This window comes from Choloepus didactylus, chromosome 23, assembly GCF_015220235.1.
Source record: "Choloepus didactylus isolate mChoDid1 chromosome 23, mChoDid1.pri, whole genome shotgun sequence".
NCBI classification, from domain to species: domain Eukaryota; kingdom Metazoa; phylum Chordata; class Mammalia; order Pilosa; family Megalonychidae; genus Choloepus; species Choloepus didactylus.
In genome coordinates this window covers 26653713-26672875 of record NC_051329.1, presented here as the reverse complement: position 1 = coordinate 26672875, position 19163 = coordinate 26653713, and the positions used below count along the sequence as shown (strand labels likewise).

The 19163-nt window shown below is 48.0% G+C and overlaps 1 protein-coding gene across 1 annotated transcript in view; it reads right to left on the bottom strand.

Annotated features, from left to right (window-relative positions):
* Positions 1 to 15356: 15356 nt before the first annotated feature.
* The window catches only part of KREMEN1 (kringle containing transmembrane protein 1), a 60631-nt gene continuing 56824 nt past the window's right edge, over positions 15357 to 19163 (bottom strand). Inside the window, exons 8-9 of the mRNA XM_037816875.1 lie at positions 18894 to 18978; positions 15357 to 17321 (exon numbers count right to left, since the gene is read on the bottom strand). Coding sequence (XP_037672803.1) covers positions 17153 to 17321; positions 18894 to 18978 — 254 coding nt within the window. The 3' untranslated portion in view covers positions 15357 to 17152. The remainder of the gene's footprint in view (positions 17322 to 18893; positions 18979 to 19163) is intronic.

The window sequence follows — 19163 nt, the reverse complement described above, 5'->3', positions numbered from 1 at the left end:
GCTTTCTTGTGAATTCTCTGGGATTTTCTATATTTATAGCATTGTGGTATTTTGAAGTTGTATGTACATCAGAAAAACATGTTCTTAGGTCTAATCCATTTCTGTGGGTGTGAACTACAGTAGGACTTTTAATGAGGTTACTTCAGTTAAGGTGTGACCCACCTCAATCAGGATGGATCTTAATCCAATTATGGGAGTCCTTTATAAGCAGAATGAAGTTCAGATGGAGAGAGAAAAAGCCATGAGGGAGCAGCCAGAAGCTGAATGTCAATAAAACCAGAAGAGAAGGGAAAGACCAGAAAACACTGCCATATGCCTGGCCATGTGCCTGAAAAGCCGAGAACCAAGGACCACTAGCAGCCAGCCCCAGAACAACATAGTCTTCAGGAAGAAAGCATTGCCTTCATGACACCTTGATTTGGACTTTTTCCCAGCCTCAAACTGTGAGTGAATAAATTTCTGTTGTTTAATCCAATCCATTTCATGGTATGTGCTTGAGCAGTCCAAGAAACTAAAACAGATTTTGGTACCAGGAGAGTGGGGTGTTGCTATTGCAAATACCAAAAATGTGGAAATGGCTTTGGAATTGGGCGATGGGTAGATGCTGGAAGAATTGTGAGGTGTTTGATAGAAAAAGCCTCGATTTCTTCAAAGAGAATGTTGATAGAAATATGGATGCTAAAAGTACTTCCAATGAGGCCTTAGATGAAAATGATGAATGTGTTCTTACTGGAAACTGTAGGAAAGATGATCCTTGTTTGAAAGTGGCAGAGAACTTGGTGAAATTAAGTTCTGATGTCAGATGGAAGGCAGAATTTGAAAGCAATGAACTTGGATATTTAGCTGAAGAGATTTAAAAGCTAAATGTGGAAAGTGCAGCCTGGTTTCTCCTTGCAGCATACAGTAAAATGTGAGAGGAAAGAGATAAGGTGAGAACTGAGCTCTTTGGCACACACACACACACACACACACACACACAAAACCCAGAAATTGATGGTTTGAAAATTTCAGAGCTTCCAGAAAGCAAGCCCGTAGAGAATAATGCCCCATGTGAGAGTTTAACTGAACATGGAACGAGTCAGACATTTCAGGGGTAGTCAAGATTGGGAATTCAGATATGCAGGAAAGGGAAGGCTCTATTGTCTGATGGGTTGGACCCCTATGAATTACATGCAAACTGACAAGTTGTTTTGCTAGCTTTGTGTGAGTGGAACCACTGCCAGCCTGGACTAAATGGGAGAGAGAAGGGACAAATTGAAGGAGAATGGCTTCAAGGGCAGAACCATGGAAGCTGAGGTCTGGACTGAAGACAACTCCTTGGGCCAAGAGAGTGGGGCTCATTCATGAGTGTGGAAAGGGGTGGTCTGCCCCTGTGCATTGTTCAGGGAGGGTACTGCCACCCTAGTGCTTGGAGAGGGTTGGGCCTGTGGCCCAGAGTTTGCAGAGAGCCTGGCTGCCATTCTGATGCTTGGAGAGGGTGGAGACTTCATCCCAGTGTTTGGGGAGAGCATGGTCACCTCAATCATGATGGGGAACCAAACATCATTCCACAGATGACACTCAGACCGGGAAATCTAATGGAGTTTGCTCTGCTGGGTTTCAGAAATGTTGAGACCAGTGACACCTGTTTTCCTTCCAATTTCTCCCTTCTGGAATGGAAGTCCATAGACAGAGGGGAATTGTGCCTCAGGACAGACCACACCCATGCTGATTGTGGTGAGACTTTGTACTTAGCATTATTTCTGAAATTACTTAAGGCTTTGGGGATATTGTGATGGAATTAATCATTTTGCATTTAGAAAGAATATGCCTTTTTGGGGTCCAGAGCATGAAGTGTGGTTGTTTGAAGCTGTGTGTGCCCCAGAAAAACACATTCATAAATCTACACCATTCCTGTAGGCATGAGCCCATTGTAAGTAGAATCTTTTGATGAGGTTACTTCAGTTAAGGTGTGGCCCACCGCTATCAGGATGGGTCTTAATCCTAATACTGGAGTCCTTTATTAGCAGAATGAAATCCAGGCAGAGAGAGAGAAAGCCACAGAAAGCAAGAAGCTTAACAACAATGGAACCCAGAAGAGAAGAGAGAGACCAGGAGACACTTCTATGTGCCTCGCCATGTGACTGAAAAGCTAAGGACCAAGGACCGCCAGCAGCCAGCCCCAAATGCCACAATCTTCAGGAAGAAAGTATTGCCTTGATAACACCTTGATTTGGACTTTTTCCCAGCCTCAAACTGTTAGTGAATAAATTCCCATTGTTTAACCTGACCCATGTCATGATATTTGCTTGAGCATCCTAGGAAACTAAAATAAGCATTGTGTTATCAGTGAATTGAGATAGTTTTAACTCTTTATTTTATTTCCTTTTTCTTGCCTAATTACTCTGGCTAGCACTTCCAGTACAATGTTGAATAGCAGTGGTGAAAGCAGGCATCCTTATCTTGTTCCTGTTCTTCAGGAAAAAGCTTTCAGTTTTTCATCACTGGGTATGAGGTAGCTGTGGGTTTTTCATAACTGTTCTTTATCATGTTGAGGAAGTTGCCTTCTATTTCTAGTTTTCTGAGTTTATCATGAAAGGCTGTTGGATTTTTTGTCAAATGCTTTTTCTGAATCATTTGAGATGATCATGTGTTTTTTCCCTTTGGAGTGTGTTAGTGTATTACACTGATTGATTATTTTTATTTTGTACCACCATTATATTCCTGGGATAAATTCTACTTGGTCGTGGCATATAATCCTTTTACTATGTTGTTGGATTCAGTTTGTTGGTATTTTGTTGAGGATTTCTGAACCTATGTTCATAAGGGATATTGGTCTCTAATTTTCTTTTCTTCCAATGCTTTTATTTGCCCTTGCTGGCCTCATAGAATGAGTTAGGGAGTTTTCTATTCCCTTTCATTTTTTGGAAGAGTATGAGAAAGACTGGTGTTAATTTTTCTTTAAATGTTTAGTAGAATTCACTAGTGAGGACTCCTGGTCCTGGATTTTTCTTTTTTGGGAGGTTTTTGATAACAGATTCAATATCTTTACTTGTTATAGGTCTTTGGAGATTTTCCATTTCTTCTTGAGTCAGTTTAGGTAATTTGTGTGTTTCCAGAATTATCTAATTTGTTGGTAAACAAGTGTTCATGGTTTTCTCTTATAATCCTTTTTATCTTTGTGAGGTCAATAGTAATGCCCCCACTTTAATTTCTGATTTTAGAAATCTGAGTCTTCTCTCTTTTCTATTTTCTTCAGTCTAGCTAGAAGGTTGTCAATTTTAAAAATATTTTCAAAGAAGCAATTTTTGGTCTTAGTGATTCTATTGATTTCCTATTCTCTATTTCATTTATCTATGAATTAATCTTCCTTCTGCTATCATCTTCCTTCTGCTAGCTTTAGGTTTAATTTGCTCTTCTTTTTCTAGTTCCTCAAGGTTTAAAGTTAGGTTATTGATTTGATATCTTTCTTCTTTTTTTAATGTAGGCATTTGAAACTATAAATTTCCCTCTGAATACTGTCTTTATTGCATCCCATAAGTTTTGATATGTTGTATTTTCATTTACATTCATGTAAAAGTATTTCCAAATTCCCTTGTGATTTTTTCTTTGACCCATTTGTTGTTTAGTACCATGTTATTTAATTTCCATGCATTTGTGAATATTCCAGTTTTCCTGCTGTTATTGATTTCTAGCTCCATTCCATTATGGTTGGAATGACTTCAATCTTTTAAAAATTATTGAGTCTTGTTTTGAGGCCAACATCTGGTCAATCCTGGAGAATGATCCATGTGTACTCGAGAAGAATGTGCATTCAGCTGTTGTTGGGTGGGGTGGAGTGTTCTAAATATGTCTGTTAGGTCTTGTTGATTTATAATGTTGATCAGGTTCTCGATTTCCTTATTAATCTTCTGTCTAGATGTTCTACTCATTATTGAAAGTGGTGTACTATAATAGAGGTGTCTATTTCTCCCTTCAATACTGTCAATGTTTGCTTCTATATTCTAGAGCTGTGTTGTTAGGTGCATATATCTTTATAGTTATTATATCTTCTTTGATGAATTGACCCTTTTACCGATAGATAATGTCCTTCTTTGTCTCTTGTAACAGTTTTTGCCTTAAATGTCCATTTTGTCTGCTATTAGTATGGCCAGCCAAGCTCTCTTTCGACCATGCACTTTTGAATATTATGGCAGAGACCACACTGTGTATTCAACAGTTTCATTCCCCACACCTCCCAGCCCCCAGGAAAACTAAATTTCCCAGTGGCCCTTGCATCCAAGTTAGGACATGTGACCTGTTCTGACCAACCAAGGGTGGAAGGGAAATATGCCATTCCCAGATCTTACCCCTAAAATCTTCCTGAGATCGTCTGCCCACACTCGCTTCCCCCATGACCTGTTTGTGACACAAAGGTGCCTTGAAACCACTAGATGGTGAGTGAACATCCATGGAAGATTCTACATAAGAAAAAAACACCCTTAGAAACTGCTTGATGCCCTCCTCCCAGAGATCAGTGAACAAACCAGGAGAACTGCCTTTCTCCCTTTTTTCTCAGTCTGATTTTTACCACCCAAATCAATTGTTTTTAGGAAACTCCATGCAACTCTAGAAAAGACATTGATTGTGGAGGCAAAGCTGTGGTGGGAAGTTGGGCAGGACATTCTCCTCTCTGGGCCTCAGTTTTCCCAATGGACAGATGAAAGAGACTCATTGCTTTGGATCCCCCAACCTCTCCTGATGGGATTCTGGTCCCAGGGGCAGCTCACAGCTGCTTCTCTCACTGCCTCTGGCTAGTCCCAAGGGAAGACATGGCTGTGATCTTTGCATCAAGCTCCCACAGGTCAGCTTTTTTGTGTCTGAAAGCCTGAAAGATGATCCGTGTGTGGAAGCGATAGCTATGAATACAAATGGACAGGTACAGGCAAGTGTGGCTTTGAAGTCGTAAAGCCCTGGGTTTCAGTTCCAGCTTTGCCACCACTTAACACAAGGGACACTTTCTGTACAAGAAGAGAATCTACCCATCCAGAGTTAAATACAGACTTTATTTCTTGGATGCTCAATTTTCTCATCTTTAAAATGTGAATCTAACTATACCTACCTCACAGGGTTGTTGGAAGGATTAAATGAAATAATACACAAGTGTGTCGAGATTAGCAGGGAGCCTGGTCCCAATGCATTTAATAAATGTTTGCTATTAATGTGACTGAGAACCTGCCATTCAGCAAATGTTAGCCCTGCGGTGGACCTTGCTCCTCCCAGCTCTACGGGCACACCCATCACACAGGGCCTCGCTCTAATGGTTTGATGAATGCTATGGGTGCTCACAACCTGTCATCTGGAGCAGGGTGGTGGTGTGGGAGGCTTTCTGGGGATGGGTCCCTCGTGACTAAGTCAGAGTTTTAAAGATGCAGCCAGAGCCCTGTCTGGAGAGCATTCCAAGGCCTCGAAGGCCCATCAAATGCAAAGTTAGAGAACAAGCCCACATCAGCCACCTCCCCATTCTGCTGCAACCCATTGGTGGAAGATCAGTCACCCTAACTGTGGAGAGTTAATTGCTGACTTAGTGCCCATCTGCTTGGGGAGAACTTGCAGAAGTCTTTCTTTTTCCTCTTTCCAAGGCATAAGCATTTGTACTGTATGGAGCCCAGGGGGCCTGGACATGTTTACTTTGTGGTCAAGGAGAAGGACCTTTTGGCTTGGGGCCCAGCCTTCCGGCTGGCCCTGAGGAGCAGCCTTTTGGATGTCCCCTGCACCAGCAGGCATCTCTGGAGTAACCTGGGGTGGGGCAGGGCAGTGGTGTGGATGATGGTGGGTAGCAGAGTGGCCAGCAAGTCCGGCAGCTTCAGACATGCTCCCCTCTCACCCCTGGGACCCTCTACATCTTCCCCAAGCAGGCCGAAGTAATCCTCCTCACTGCTCCTGGACTGTTCTGGAAGCATACCCAGCAGCATTTTGACAGCGGGTTCTTCTCAGTGGGGTGATGGTGAGAGACTTACTTTGTTGCTCTTTGTGTGTGTGTGCATTCTAAATTTTATGTAATTGATGTGTGCATTTTTTTTCAAAATTACATACGCTAATTCATGAACGCATTGTTGTCGTAAAAGATTCAAGACACAGGTAAGTATATCAAATAAAATGCGAGCATCTCCATTTCCTCCCCTTCTTCCTCCTCATTCCAAAGGAAACTGTGATGAGAATTTGGCACGTACCCTTCTAGGCCTTTCTTGTGCCTTTACTTACAGGAACACATGTGCCTCTCTCTCTTTAAAAAACATTGGCAAAACTGGTATCTTATGCTTTGTTCTGTGAGTTGCTTTCTTCACTTAGGATGGTTTGGGAGTATTTCCAATACAGCATCCTTAGATGCTCTATTCATAGGATGGCAGTGGACTAATTTATCCTGTCACTCCCCTGCTGATGGAATGCATTCCTTTTGTAAGCAGAGAAAGTAAGCTATTAATAAAGACTTGGCTGCTGTTGGGTCCCCTGGAGTCAGGGTCCTGGGGATTTGCCCTCTGGACAGTTAGAAAATCTGAGAGCTTATGGGTGTCACGGTGAGAGTCGTGCTTTAGTGTCTACTTTTAGGCCCCTGAGGCCAGGACACTGGTGATTTTAATGGAGAGGGTTGTGTGAAGGAGGTGGGTCAGGACAGGACTTTCTTTCTGCAGTTCTCTGATCTTACCACTGGGTGGCTCTGCTGAGCAAGGCTGTGCAGGATGGCTTCTGGAGGCAGGGCCAGGGGGCAATTCAGGCAGGGCAGCCGGGCTGGCGGGCAGCTCCTCTGTGCCTTCCCTCTGCAAGCTTGGGCAGGGGACTTATCCTGCCTGTTTGCCCACCTGGGCCTTGAGGGAACTATGAGGACATCTAAATTCTGTGTTTGTTCCCTTATCTGAAGCAAGGGATAAAGAAATCCACTGCAGGCAGGAAGCCAGCAGAGAGGGGTAGTCTCACCCACTAGATATGCCCCTGAGAAGGTGAAGGTCAGTACATGCTTTTATAAAATGGGGCCTCATATTGAATGTACTGGGGGAAATTTGCTACTTAAAGGAATGGGAATGGAATGTTTTGAGTTTTGATAAATGGGTTTTCTCACTCCCAAAGCGAGACTCTCTGGCCCTTAAGTTCAAGGGCTCATTTGAGGTCTCTGGTGCTTTTGGCCATCCCCACCAAGTGTGGTTTTGAGAACCATGTGACCCAGCTCCCATATGCAGAGGCTACACACAAGATCCTGGATATGACCATCCTTGGTTTGCTGATAATAATTGTTAGTGTACCAAGGACTCACAGGCCAGGGACTGAGCTAAACATTTTGCCGGTATTATTTCATTTGATTTTCACAACCACCCTATGAGAAACTATTATATTTATTTTATAGATGAGTAAATAAAGGTTAGAAAGGAACTTGCCTGTGTCTAGTAACTAGTGACGGGAAGAGTCTGCATTTAGCCCAGGCCACCAGAGCTTATATGGTCTTAAACTATGTTCAGAGGCTTTGGGAGTGAAGGCCATGTCACCTGAACAGGGCAACACCAAACCCAGGTCCCTCTTCACTCCCCTCGTGCTGCCTCTTCCTCATCCCTGGCTTCTAGTTCTGTCACCTTACCTGATACATGGATGCAGCCCCAAGTGTGTTTCTGTGACAGAGAGTTCCAAAGCCTTGGGTGCCAAGTTGCAAATAACTAAAGTTGGAGTGGAGAAATAGCGAGGAGCACCCAAGAAGAGAGGTCTTCCTTTGGAGTCAGCCTCGCTGGAGGGGTGAGGACTTGGAGAAAGTTGAGCAAATTCTGTTTCCCAATTTGCTAAGAGATTTGGATGGCAACTCTCAGCCAAACAAAGCAGCATGCAGAAAAGGCAGGCCTTGCCTGCCTGGTCCCATGGCCAAGAATAAAGCAAGTTTCTAAGAGACTGGAGGACTCCCTATGTGGGAAAAAGGAACTGATTTTAGCTGGGTGTTTGGCTGGAAGTCTAGCTGATGGTTCCAACGCACGGGTATTAGCAAAGGAGAACAAGGAATTGCTGAGGGTGGCAAATGGGTTATAATTAAGAGAACCTGGGAGACGCAAAGCCATGTGAGGGCCACCAGCTGTCCTGGATCTGGTGCCTCTGTCTTTGGCAGCTTGGGGCTCGGGAAGTCGGCCGCCTTCCCCTGCAGTGCAGACCATTCAAGCAAAGACTGCGGGAAGGAAGGGAATCTTATGCTCAGGGTTCAGGGCTCAGAGGTCTCCACAGCATAAGGTCCCACTCTGACACACACACACACACACACACACACACACACACACACACACACACACCAGCACCTTTTCCTTCCCTTTCTTCACAATTTAAACTCACCCACTGTGCCGGTTTGAATGTATTATATCCCCCAGAAAAAGCCATATTCTTTGATGCAATCTTGTGGGGCAGACAGAATAGTGGGGATTAAGTTGGAACGTTTGAATTAGGTTGTTTGCATGGAAATGTGCCCCACCCAGCTGTGGGTGGTGACTCTGGTGGGATACTCCCATGGAGGCATGTCCCTGCCCATTCAGGGTGGGTCTTGATCAGTGGAGCCATATAAATGAGCTGGCTCAAGGAGAGAAAACTGAGTGCAGCTGTGAGTGACGTTTTGAAGAGGAGCAAGCTTGCTAGAGAGGAACGTCCTGGGAGAAAGCCATTTTGAAACCAGAACTTTGGAGCAGATGCCAGCCACGTGCCTTCCCAGCTAACGGGTTTTCCGGACGCCACTGGACATCCTCCAGTGAAGGTACCCGATTACTGATGTGTTACCTTGGACACTTTATGGCCTTAAGACTGTAACTGTGTAGCAAAATAAACCCCCTTTTTATAAAAGCCTATCCATCTCTGGTGTTTTGCATTCTGCAGCATTAGCAAACTAGAACACCCACTTTGTCTCTCAGGAAAGCAGACAGGCTTGGGGGTGGGCTCATATCTTGACTCTTGGGCTTCTTGAGTAAGTTATTTAGCCTCTCAGAGTCTCAGAGTCCTCATCTGACAAATGGAATAACACGTTCTAATCCATGCAATCGTTGTGAGGATTAAATGATACAATGTCTGAAAAGTGGTTAGTGGTGTGCAGAGGTTGGCAAACTAAGGCTGCGGGCTCGCAGCCTGTTTTAGTATGGCTCACGAGCAAAGAATGATTTTTACATCTTTAAATTGTTGGAGAAAAAAATTTTTAAAAATCATACATCTGTACGGCGAAGGGTGGAACTTATGTAAAATTCAAATTTCAGGGTCCGTAAATAAAGTTTTATTGGAACACGACCACACCCGTTCGTTTACATTTTGCCTGTGGCTGCTTAGGAGTGGACCTGGTGGCCCCTGGCCTTCCCTAGCCCTCGTGGAGTCCCTGCAGGGACAGAGCTGAGTAGTTGAGACACAATCCTCACATGACCTGCAGAGCCTGAAATAATTTACTATTTAGCTCTTAAAGTTTGCCGACCCTTGGAATAAGTGCCTGAGATGTAAGTGCTCAGTAAAGTGTATCCATTGTTACTATTATTATGATCACTTTCCTTGTTTATCCCCTTTCGTTCTTAATACTTAGAAAACCACACTTAAGGGAGAGATTCTAAATCTGAAGTTCATGGAGGGTTTTCTGGGTTGGGGTGGGGGTCTCTACACTGCCTAAATTTCTATGCAAAGCTTTGGGGTGGGGTCTGTTGGGTACGAGGCTCCACAACATTCATCTGATTCTCAAAGTGTCTGTGTCCTCAAAAAGGTAAAGTGTTGATTGGAGGCCTTCCTGAGGAAGCCCAGGCAAATTGATCTGGAGGCACCATCCAGGGTGGTGGAGGAACGTGGGGGTTGTGGGACAACGCCCTACCCAGGGTGGGGGGCCTGAGGTGCAAAAGGTACACACAGCCAGTTGCTGGCCCTGCCTGCCACCAGCTGGGCCCCTCCTCTGAGCCTCAGTTTCTTGCTGGGCTGCTGTAAAGACAATTTCAGCCATGTGGGGACAATGTTGCCCCATATTTGGTTAAACATGAGTTTTGAACACCCCTTGAGTGCTCTTGATCCCCTTCAACTAGGGCAAGTTAACCAAACACATTCCCATGATCAATTTGCAACTAAGGTTTTAAAAATCCAGTGGCATCTTTTGAAGAGGGACACTGGGAAATGTTCCTAAAAGTGAAAGAAAGGAAATCTGAAACTTCTCTATTGCAAAATCCCTGGCATTTCAGACATTTCAGTTCTTTACCCTGAGCAGTGACTCTTGAGTTCAAGCTGGGATCTACTTTCCCCCTAAAGTGCTTCTCCTGGAGCCCTGTTCCCCAGCCTAATTGTCCACAGCTAACAGGTTCATTCCAGAGCCCTGCAACCACCTTCAGGAGGGTGGAGGGCATCCTTGCAGCTGGGCTGTCCCGGAGACGGGATCCCGGACCCAGGCTGGTCTGAGCCTGGCCCAGCTTGGCACTGCTGCCTGCCCCCCATTGCTGGGCACTGTCCCATTCGGCAGGCATTGGGGGTGGGGTGCTGGTGGCTCCAGACAGCAGCTGGAGACCAGAAATGAAGGCTTCCAGCAGCAAGCAAATGTTGCTGCTTCTTGAAGTTGAAATATTCTATCCCCAAAGTGTCCCTTTCAGCCAAGCAAAAACAATCCCCCATGGGGACTCGACCCTGCCACAGAGGAACAAAAGCTTCCCAGTTCTCTGGGTCCCGGCGACTGTCTGAAGTCTCAGGCACGCACAGCCCAGTGGGGAGAGGGGATGGCCATGTGACTTCCAAGCTTGGAGACAAGGTCACCCTTGTCCAGCTCTTTTCCTCTCCACAGGAAGAACTTCTGATTGCCTGACAAAGGAGGAGCCTGACGCTGTTTGGGCACCCGACTCCCGGGTGGATGGGTTAGACAGTGTCTGCATCTCTCAAGTTCAGGAGAAAATGGGGGACAAGATCCAGGTCAGCAGTCCCCAAAGTCCATTCAGATGGGCTTTGGGGCTTCTTCCTGGTTCTGCTGTGCCATGACCCAAAGATGGCTCTTTAGGTGGGACAGTTGCACATTTGGGCTGCATTAGTTTTTTCTGTTGTAGGCACAATTTGTCTCTAAAAAAATTCACCAGTAAGGCCACCCCACTAGTTTCCCACCAACATTTCCTGTCAAAAATATTTCCCTTCATGGAAGGAAAGAGCTTTTGGGAAAGAGAAGGAAAACTCAGAGAAGACAAACATTTATGTCAAGCTAGCCTTCAAAGGTGCCATCATATTGCAACAGCACGAGCAATATTGTAGGACCGGAGGACAGCAAGGGTGGGGGAGTGGACTTCAGCCGAGGGGAGCACAGAATTCATGTCATGGCGTTGCCCCTTCCAGAGAAGTATCAGGAAGAGCTGCTGTGCTGCACACCCTTCTCCCCACACACTTCTCTGTCCTGCAATGATTCTCTGGAATGAAAAAGACTTTGTGGTGGAACAACAAATACATTGCTGATGGTGAAGGAAACTGTTCAGAAGAGAAGGTGGAGGCTAGTAATCAAATTTCTCAAATTAAAGCGGTTGTCAAGATTCAGTGAGCATCAGTCACCCAGGAAGCTTCCCAGGGATTCTGATACAGCAGGCAGTGATGGTGATGGTGGTGGTGGGGGAGGCAGGAATCTGCATTTTGAACAAGCACATCAGGGGTTCCGATGCAAGTGGTCTCTGCACCCACTCAGTTGCATCCAAGGTGGTGGCAAGACTCTTGTTGGACTGGCCCGTACCAACTTTGCTCTGAGAACACTATATTCTAGCACTAACTGGCTGGACCAGGGAGACCTCCCCTGGCCAATTTCATCTTCTGGGATTTGGAATTGGGATTCCAAGAACCAGCAGTATGAGTGTGCTTGAACAAGTCAAGCTAGAAGCTTTGTTGGTAGGTTCCTGGCTTCTGGACCATACCCTCTCCTGCTCTCTCCACCCCCCCACCTCCTCCCCATCCCCCACTGGTGGCCCTGCCCAGGCTCCTCCCCTTCTGCCTTGGGTCTGTCCCGAGACACTTCTGGGCAGCTTTCTGGGGTCACCCTAGACACCCCTCCCCACTGAGGGCTGTTGTCCATTCCTCTGCTTCATGTACTAGGTCCCCCAGGCCAGACCCCTGCTTGGGTCTTGGACTGTCTATCCACTTGCCTCCTGGAGAGCTTGACCTTGAGGTCCCACAGGGATCTTTCTTGACATATCCCAAGCAGAACTCGTCATGCTTGCTCCTCACCTGGATGCCCTTTTATGTTCTTTATCTCAAAGAATGGCACCTCCCTCCACCTGTACCCAAGCCTAACACCTGAGCATCATCCTAGAGCATTCCTTGTTCTTAGCCTCCCACATCTATTCTAGAACAGCTAACGTTCACTGAAAACACCCTATAGATAATAGCCTGTCACAATGCTATGAGGTTGGTACGCTAATTATCCCCACGTCACCGACCAGAAAATAGGCACTTGGCCAAGGTCATGTCACAAGTGGTGGGGTTGGGATTTGAAACCAGGTGGTCTGGTCCCAAGTACATGCTCCTGACCTATGGGTGTGGTCAGCCTTTTGCTTACTCATGTCCACCTGTCCATCCACAGCACTGGGTTGAGGGCCTAGTCAGACTCTGCTTTGCATTTCTGTGCACCTACAAGCCTCCTGATGGGTCTCCTGGCCCTCGGTCTTACCCTACTCCAACCTGGTTTTCATAATGCAAGTTGGAACTCTTTCTCAACTGGGCAGCTGATGTCACCCCTTGGCCAGAAGACCTCAAAGGCTCCCTGTTTGACATGTGCTGGCTTCACAGCTAATGGGTGGTGGGCTCTGCATGCTGGCAGACTGATGGCAGGGCGAGGCTCTCAACCCTACCCCACACTGCCCCTCGGAGCCTCAGCTTCCTCCTCGGCACAGCAGGGACAACACTCACAGCCCAGGGTTTGTTGGATGTGCAGCCTGCCTGACGGTGCCTAACAGAGCAGGCAGCTCACACTTGGGGCGCCCATTAGTATTCTGAAAAGGAAAGGGTGGGGAAAAGAAGGGTGGGGGAGAAAGGAGGGCTGCTCTGAAAGGCAAGATAGATTCCACGTGGGGTAATAATTGCACAAGCACTTTCGATGCATTTTCTCACTTAATCTTTTTAATGCTTGGAGGTATGGGGATTCTTACTTACCTTGCACAGGTGAGGAAGCCGAGGCCGAGAGGTGGACTCACTGATTCAAGGTCACTTTGAAGGCAGGTCCGTCCGAGTGTGAAGCCCTACGCTCTCGCCACGTGAGGCCCTGCCCTGTCCTGCCCCCTGCTGCAGTGTGTTGATATGGCATTCGGCTCTCAGGTCTTACCCGGTGAGCATCAACTACAGGTTGAAGTAATGACAAGACCTGAGGAAATTCGAACACAGTAACAGAAAAACCAAGCATTCTTGCAGAGCAAGGAGAACACAGTAACTGACCATGCGTAGCCTTCCTCTGGTCCCTGGGGCATTCCCAAAAAACAGAGATCTGGGGGAAATCACTGTTTCTACAACAATGAGAACATTTATTTTTCTCCAGACAGTAAAAATAACATTTTTCTCTCTTTTGTAAAAGTTAAGTACCATTACATTCCATTTTCTTAAATAACAAAATCCTAAAAAATATATATTAAACTGTATACAGTGCGTCACACTTCATCTCATATTTTAAAATACATGATGTTTCTATTTTATTCTCAAAGTTGCATATTAAGAGCATATTTACAAATAAAGCCTTGTCATCCAAAGTCCAACTCCCCACGAGAAGGTGAGTCTGGATGTGGGAAGGTCTCGACACACTCGAAGCCTTTGTAGGAAGGGAAAGGGACCTCCAGAATGCGTTTCTGGACACTTCCTTTCTGAAGCAGTAGCTGTACGTCTGACTTTCTTCCACACCCCACTTCTGCCTCATTGAGTGTGTTCAGCTTGGCAGGACAGAAGCCATGAGTTGGGCCCCCAGGGCACTGAGGCGGAGGGGAAACCGGGTCACCCGGAGCAGTCCAGCCCAAGGGGAGGCAGCTGTAGCTGGAAGGCTTGAAAACACCCCACCCCAGGGCAGCTAAGCTGAGAGACTTGGCCAGGAGGTAGAACAGTGAGGAAGGTAAACAAAGACACCAGAGGGAACACAATCGAAAGTTAAAAATTCCCAAGGTAATAACAAAAGCAGACATCAAACAGGAGATCTGAAACCCAAGAGGGGGCCAGTTGCCTGGGACCTGGGGGGGAGGGCTGCCCTCATCCGACAAGGGAGCCGGGGTGGTGGAGGTGGTCTGCTCTAAGTGCTTGAGAAGATTAAGTGCGTGGTGCCCCAGGCCTCCCGGGGCTGCCTGGAGCTGCCCAAGGGGCGCACGGGAAGAGCCGTGCCAGGCACCCCCCAGGTTGGCCGGAGCCAGGCAGCTGTGCTTGCTAGTGCTTTGATCTTTGCGGGTTTCTGGCTGATTGGAGTCTGGAGCTAGAGCCCACAGTCCAGAAGTTACAGCAACCTGGTTACTGCCCCCTGCCAGGAGAGGCGTGGGGGAGGCCAGGGAGGCGCCGGGCTCGTTCCAACTGGCCATTGCTTTGCGGGAGATTGGACAGGCAGGGAAGAACGGAGTCCTGCCTGCCTTCCCAGGAGAATGGTGAGAAACGGCATCACCATGGCGGGGGGCAATGAGATGGGTCAGGGCAGGGGACCCCTGATTGGCCCCCAGCTCTGTCACCCCAGGGCGGGGCAGGTCTGGAAACCATGTGCTAGCCTTTGGGATGCTTTCAGAGCCGCCCTCTGTAGTGATCCCCAAAGCCCTTTCCTCTTCCATGATCTTCTGCTATATGTCCTCTAATTTATTTGTTTCTGGGTCACCTCCTTTCCAATCACCTCCACTTTCTCTCTTCTAATGTGATTTCTTAAAAGATCCAGTGCTTCCTCCTCTGGTGCTCCTGGGACAATTTATTGCTTGGATGTTTAGCCTCCAGGGACCCTGGGTGGGGTGTGCCCACAAGTTCTAACCGGGCCATGGCCAGACCCTGGCTGAGGCATCGAGTCTTCACTGATGCCTAGGACACTCTATGGCCCCTCTCCCCTCATGCTGTGCCCTGCCAGGTTTGGGTTTCTTGCAGCTGCTCCGTGGACAGTAAGTCAATCCTGGAGGCACTGGGCTGTGCCAGGGACAGACAGAAGGACACTGGGGCATCACCAGCATTTCCTGGGGTCTCTGTGGAAGGGCCACTCCAGCTGCAGGCTTCAGACAACACACAGGCTTGGTCAGGGCCTGGTGTCCCAAGATGTGATGTGGGGAGGGTGGGTGGGGGTCACCCTAAGCCCCAGGCAGCCAAACAACTGCCCTCTGCCTGGAAGCCTTCCCAGCACCACATTCCACATTCCCTTTGTGTTGCTCATGGATCTATTCCCAGCACAGGGCCTTCTGACACACCTGACACTTGTGAGGAGATGCCACAAAAGCCAGGGATAGCATGGAGTGGAAAGCGCACATGCCGGTATGTTTCCTGGGTCCTTGTCTGTAACAGGCCTTTGTCCTCAGACCCAGGGGCCTGTGGACAGCTGCTCCTGGTTAATCACCCTTTCTGGATCAAAATGTGAAGGCAGTACAGAGCAGCTCTGTGCCCTCAGCTGGCCCCACGGTGCCTGGGCAGTGCTCTGTCCTGTGGACACAATGCCTGGCTTCCCTCCTCCACCTGCCCCTTGGCCTGCCCTCTCCCGGCATCTCTTCTGGACCCAGGTTGCTGAGGGTCACCTCCCAGCTGGCCCCACACTGCCTTCCGTCTTCCCAGGAGCACCAGTGTGGCAGAAGCCCAGGAAGGGCTACAGCAGGCAGTGGCTAGGGGGCCTGGGAGAGGTAGGCATTGAGTTCCAAGCAGGGAACCCCTAAGGCTGGAGCAATACAAGCTCCAAGGCCCGAGTGCCTCTGGGAGAATCACACTCTGACAAATGGCCTGGCCTCCAGAGGCGTGGACAGCTTTTCTCTCAGCTGCTGTGGCCAAAGCCTGCTTGCAAGCAGTGGAGACTTCTAAATTAGAGATGGGACTTACGTGCCAGCAGTTGCTGCAGCTGGAGCTCTCAATCTCGGGAGCCCTGTCCTGGAAGGATCTTTGGCTCCTTCCCTCTCACCCCTTATGGCAATCTCTTCAGTTCACCTACAGGTCTGAGGGACAGGGTGGTATAGGGCCAGGGGAAAGAGCCCTCTCCGCCCTCACCAGCCATTCCTAACTCCACCCCATCCTCATGGGAAGGGGCAGAAGAGGCCGCAGAGAGCACAGCCCTGGAGCTTTTTCATCTCCTTTTAAAATGGGAGGCATCTAAAGGGAGGGAGTGCAGGCCCCCATGCCCCACATCATGCTGCCCAAGTGCTAAACTACAGTGTTTATACTCCCTGTTCTGAACTGAGAGTCAGCTAAGAGAGACCGGGGGTCTGGCTCAGGCTGGACAGCACCACAAGCTGCTCCGGAGTGAGGCCAGATAAACCCAATCCAACAAGTGGTTACAAGATACCTATAAAAGCTTTCAGTAAAGTTTGATGGGTGAATAAATGAATGGATTCTTTGTATGATCACTCCTAAAGCTTGCTCTGCTGGTCACAGAGCTATGGAAAGAAGTGTAGAGAAAGAAGCCTAAGTGAAGGCGTCAGGGTGACGTGAATGGGGTCGCCAGACTACGCTCTCAGGCTCTCCAGGGGTGGAGGAGGCCCACCCTGGCCCAGCACCTAGACAGCAAAGCCCCCGAGTCAGCACAGAGCATGAGGCCCTTGTTATGCTTCTGGGGGGCTAATGCTCTATGGTCCACACTTGTGTGGGACCAGGCCAACCCTTGAACCTAAGAATTCTCCCCATCTGCTCTAGTTTCAAACCATAAAGAGCAGGAGAAACTGAGCTACATGGGGACAAAACAAAGAGGCAAGGAAGACGGAATGTCCACCAGGCCAACCCACCACCGGATGCTCACCTAGGATGTGCCCGAGCCCAGCACCATACACCTGTATCTCTGTCACCTCAGTCCCACTGCTCTGATGCCCCCATTCCTAGATGAGAGGGAGAGGTGGAGGGAGGGCCGACACTGGGGCCTTGAGTCTCTAAGTGCAGCTGATGAAGCAGGAGGGATCCAGGCTGTGCCTCCCCAGCAGCATGGTGCCCCTTGCCAGTCTGTGGGAGGTGCCTCCGAGGAGGCCGAGGTCACCCCCCAGCAGCCTGGAACTCACAGAGCGACCTCGTGTCCTGGGCGCTGGGGCTTCTAGTCACTCACAAGGGGATTGCGGTCATCTTGTTGACTCTGACCCTTGAGCTTCTTCTTAAAGATGGAAATCGAAGTGGAGGGCTCGTAGAAAATGCTCCAGATTTCTCCCGAAGTCCCTGGCTGATGGCAAGCCCTCAGGTCCCCTGAAGCAGGAACGCGATGGGATCTGGCAAACAAAAAATAACTTAAATTTTCATGTGGAAGAGAACAAAGCATTCAAAACAACCGGCTATCTTGTGAGACACCTGGTGCTTACAGAAGGGGATGTGTCACCGGTGAGGCAGCAAGGTCTTGGGAAAGACCTAGCAGCCACCTGTAAAGCCCTGGAGCACTGCTCTGTGGATGGGAGAGCAGCACAGCAGATTCCAGCTCAGTATGACAGAGAACTTTTGACTGGGCAGAATTAATTCAAATCTGGAAAGGGCTGTCCTGGGAAATTACGAGTCTTCAAATTCTTGTTGTTGTTTTTTTTAATAGCAGAGCTCTTTCTTCGAATGACATTTACCTGGCAGCCCACCTAGCTGAAACAGGATAAAGGCAAAACTGCTCTGCTTGAAGTGGGGACCTGTCTTACTTAGTGCCTCTGGGCTGCCTGGCAGGGAGGTTTTGAGGGACTCCAACATCAGATGGGAGTGAGACACACGCTTTAGGGTTCACCTGTGCTGAGGGCCCCAGCCGGGCTGTGGGATGCTGGGCCCTGTGGACAGTGACTCATGGTCCTGCAGGGACCCACGGGCAGGACTGTGTCTGAGAGGCTTCCCTAGAATGTAGGAAGTTGTGACTTTAAAAAATATGAGAAAAGTCATAGATAGCAGTGAGTGTAGTAAATAAAGACATAGCTTCCACTGAAAAAAGTAAAGATTAGAGTGGAGATGCTGATGCAGGGTGCTCCTACATGGTGGGAAATGGAAAGTTGGAAATAGAGGAGAGAATGTGTCCAAAGAGGGTCTTCACAGAGCAATGGAGGAGGCTGTTTAATGCATAGAAGAGCCTGTGGGGGGAGGACAAGTGAGAAGATTAGGAGAAAGATGGCTTTTACTGGACACAAATCTTCAGGAAAGTCTTGAAATGTGGAGAGCTTGGACTGGAAACCACAGGAAAGACAGGGCAGAGCTCTAGAAAAAATAGGAAAAACTACCAATTGTTGTAGATGCACGAAGAAAGCATGCAAATGCCTACATCCTGGGGGTGGGGCGGTCAGAGCTGCTAAATCTGAGCAGCAAAATGAGAGAAGGAAATATTTTTTTCCAAATTAGTCTGAATTGAAGGATGAAGCTTCCATACACTTCTTAAATAAATGTCTTAAAATAATTTTTAGGCAAGAGTCAAGAAAATGTTAGAATTCTCTAAGATTGTTTCCTGATTTCTGGAAGGCATTAGGAAATAAGTCCTGCATTGTCTTAGGAATCTCTGCTCTTGCATGAAGATCTCTTTAAGGGACCAGTACAAACCAAAAAGTGGAAATTGTTGTTTTTTATACCCAGACTATTTCACTCCTCCTTGAAATTGCATCCTTTGGACACAGGAGCAAACTCAATCCCTGGGACCTTAATGAGACTCGTCCAGTTGTACATTTCATGCTACAAGAATGAGACCGTCTAATGCCTTATGCTACCTAGGACCAAAGGCTTTGGAGTCAAGTTCTGATCTTACAGTTGTCCCCAGACAAATGAAGCGCAGTAGAAAAGGAATCCCGAGCCTTCCCCTTCCCAGAACCCAGCGGCTCCCGTATACTCACTTGAATGTGACGTGCAGAAGTAGCTTTGCCACAATGGCTGTGACCGTGAGGATGAGAAGAGTTGCCAGGCCATACACCGTCCACCCTGCAAGTGCAAGAGACAGGGTTTATCAGTCTCGCGGTCCTCATTTTCAGAAGGTGGTCTTTGGGAGGCCCCATGCATTCACTGGCAGCTCGGAGCCCTCTGTGAGTGGGGCAACCACCAAACGCAGGAGCAGGGGCAGCCACAGCTGGGCTGTGAGTGGCGCCCCAGGCCCCCTGAGCACCTGT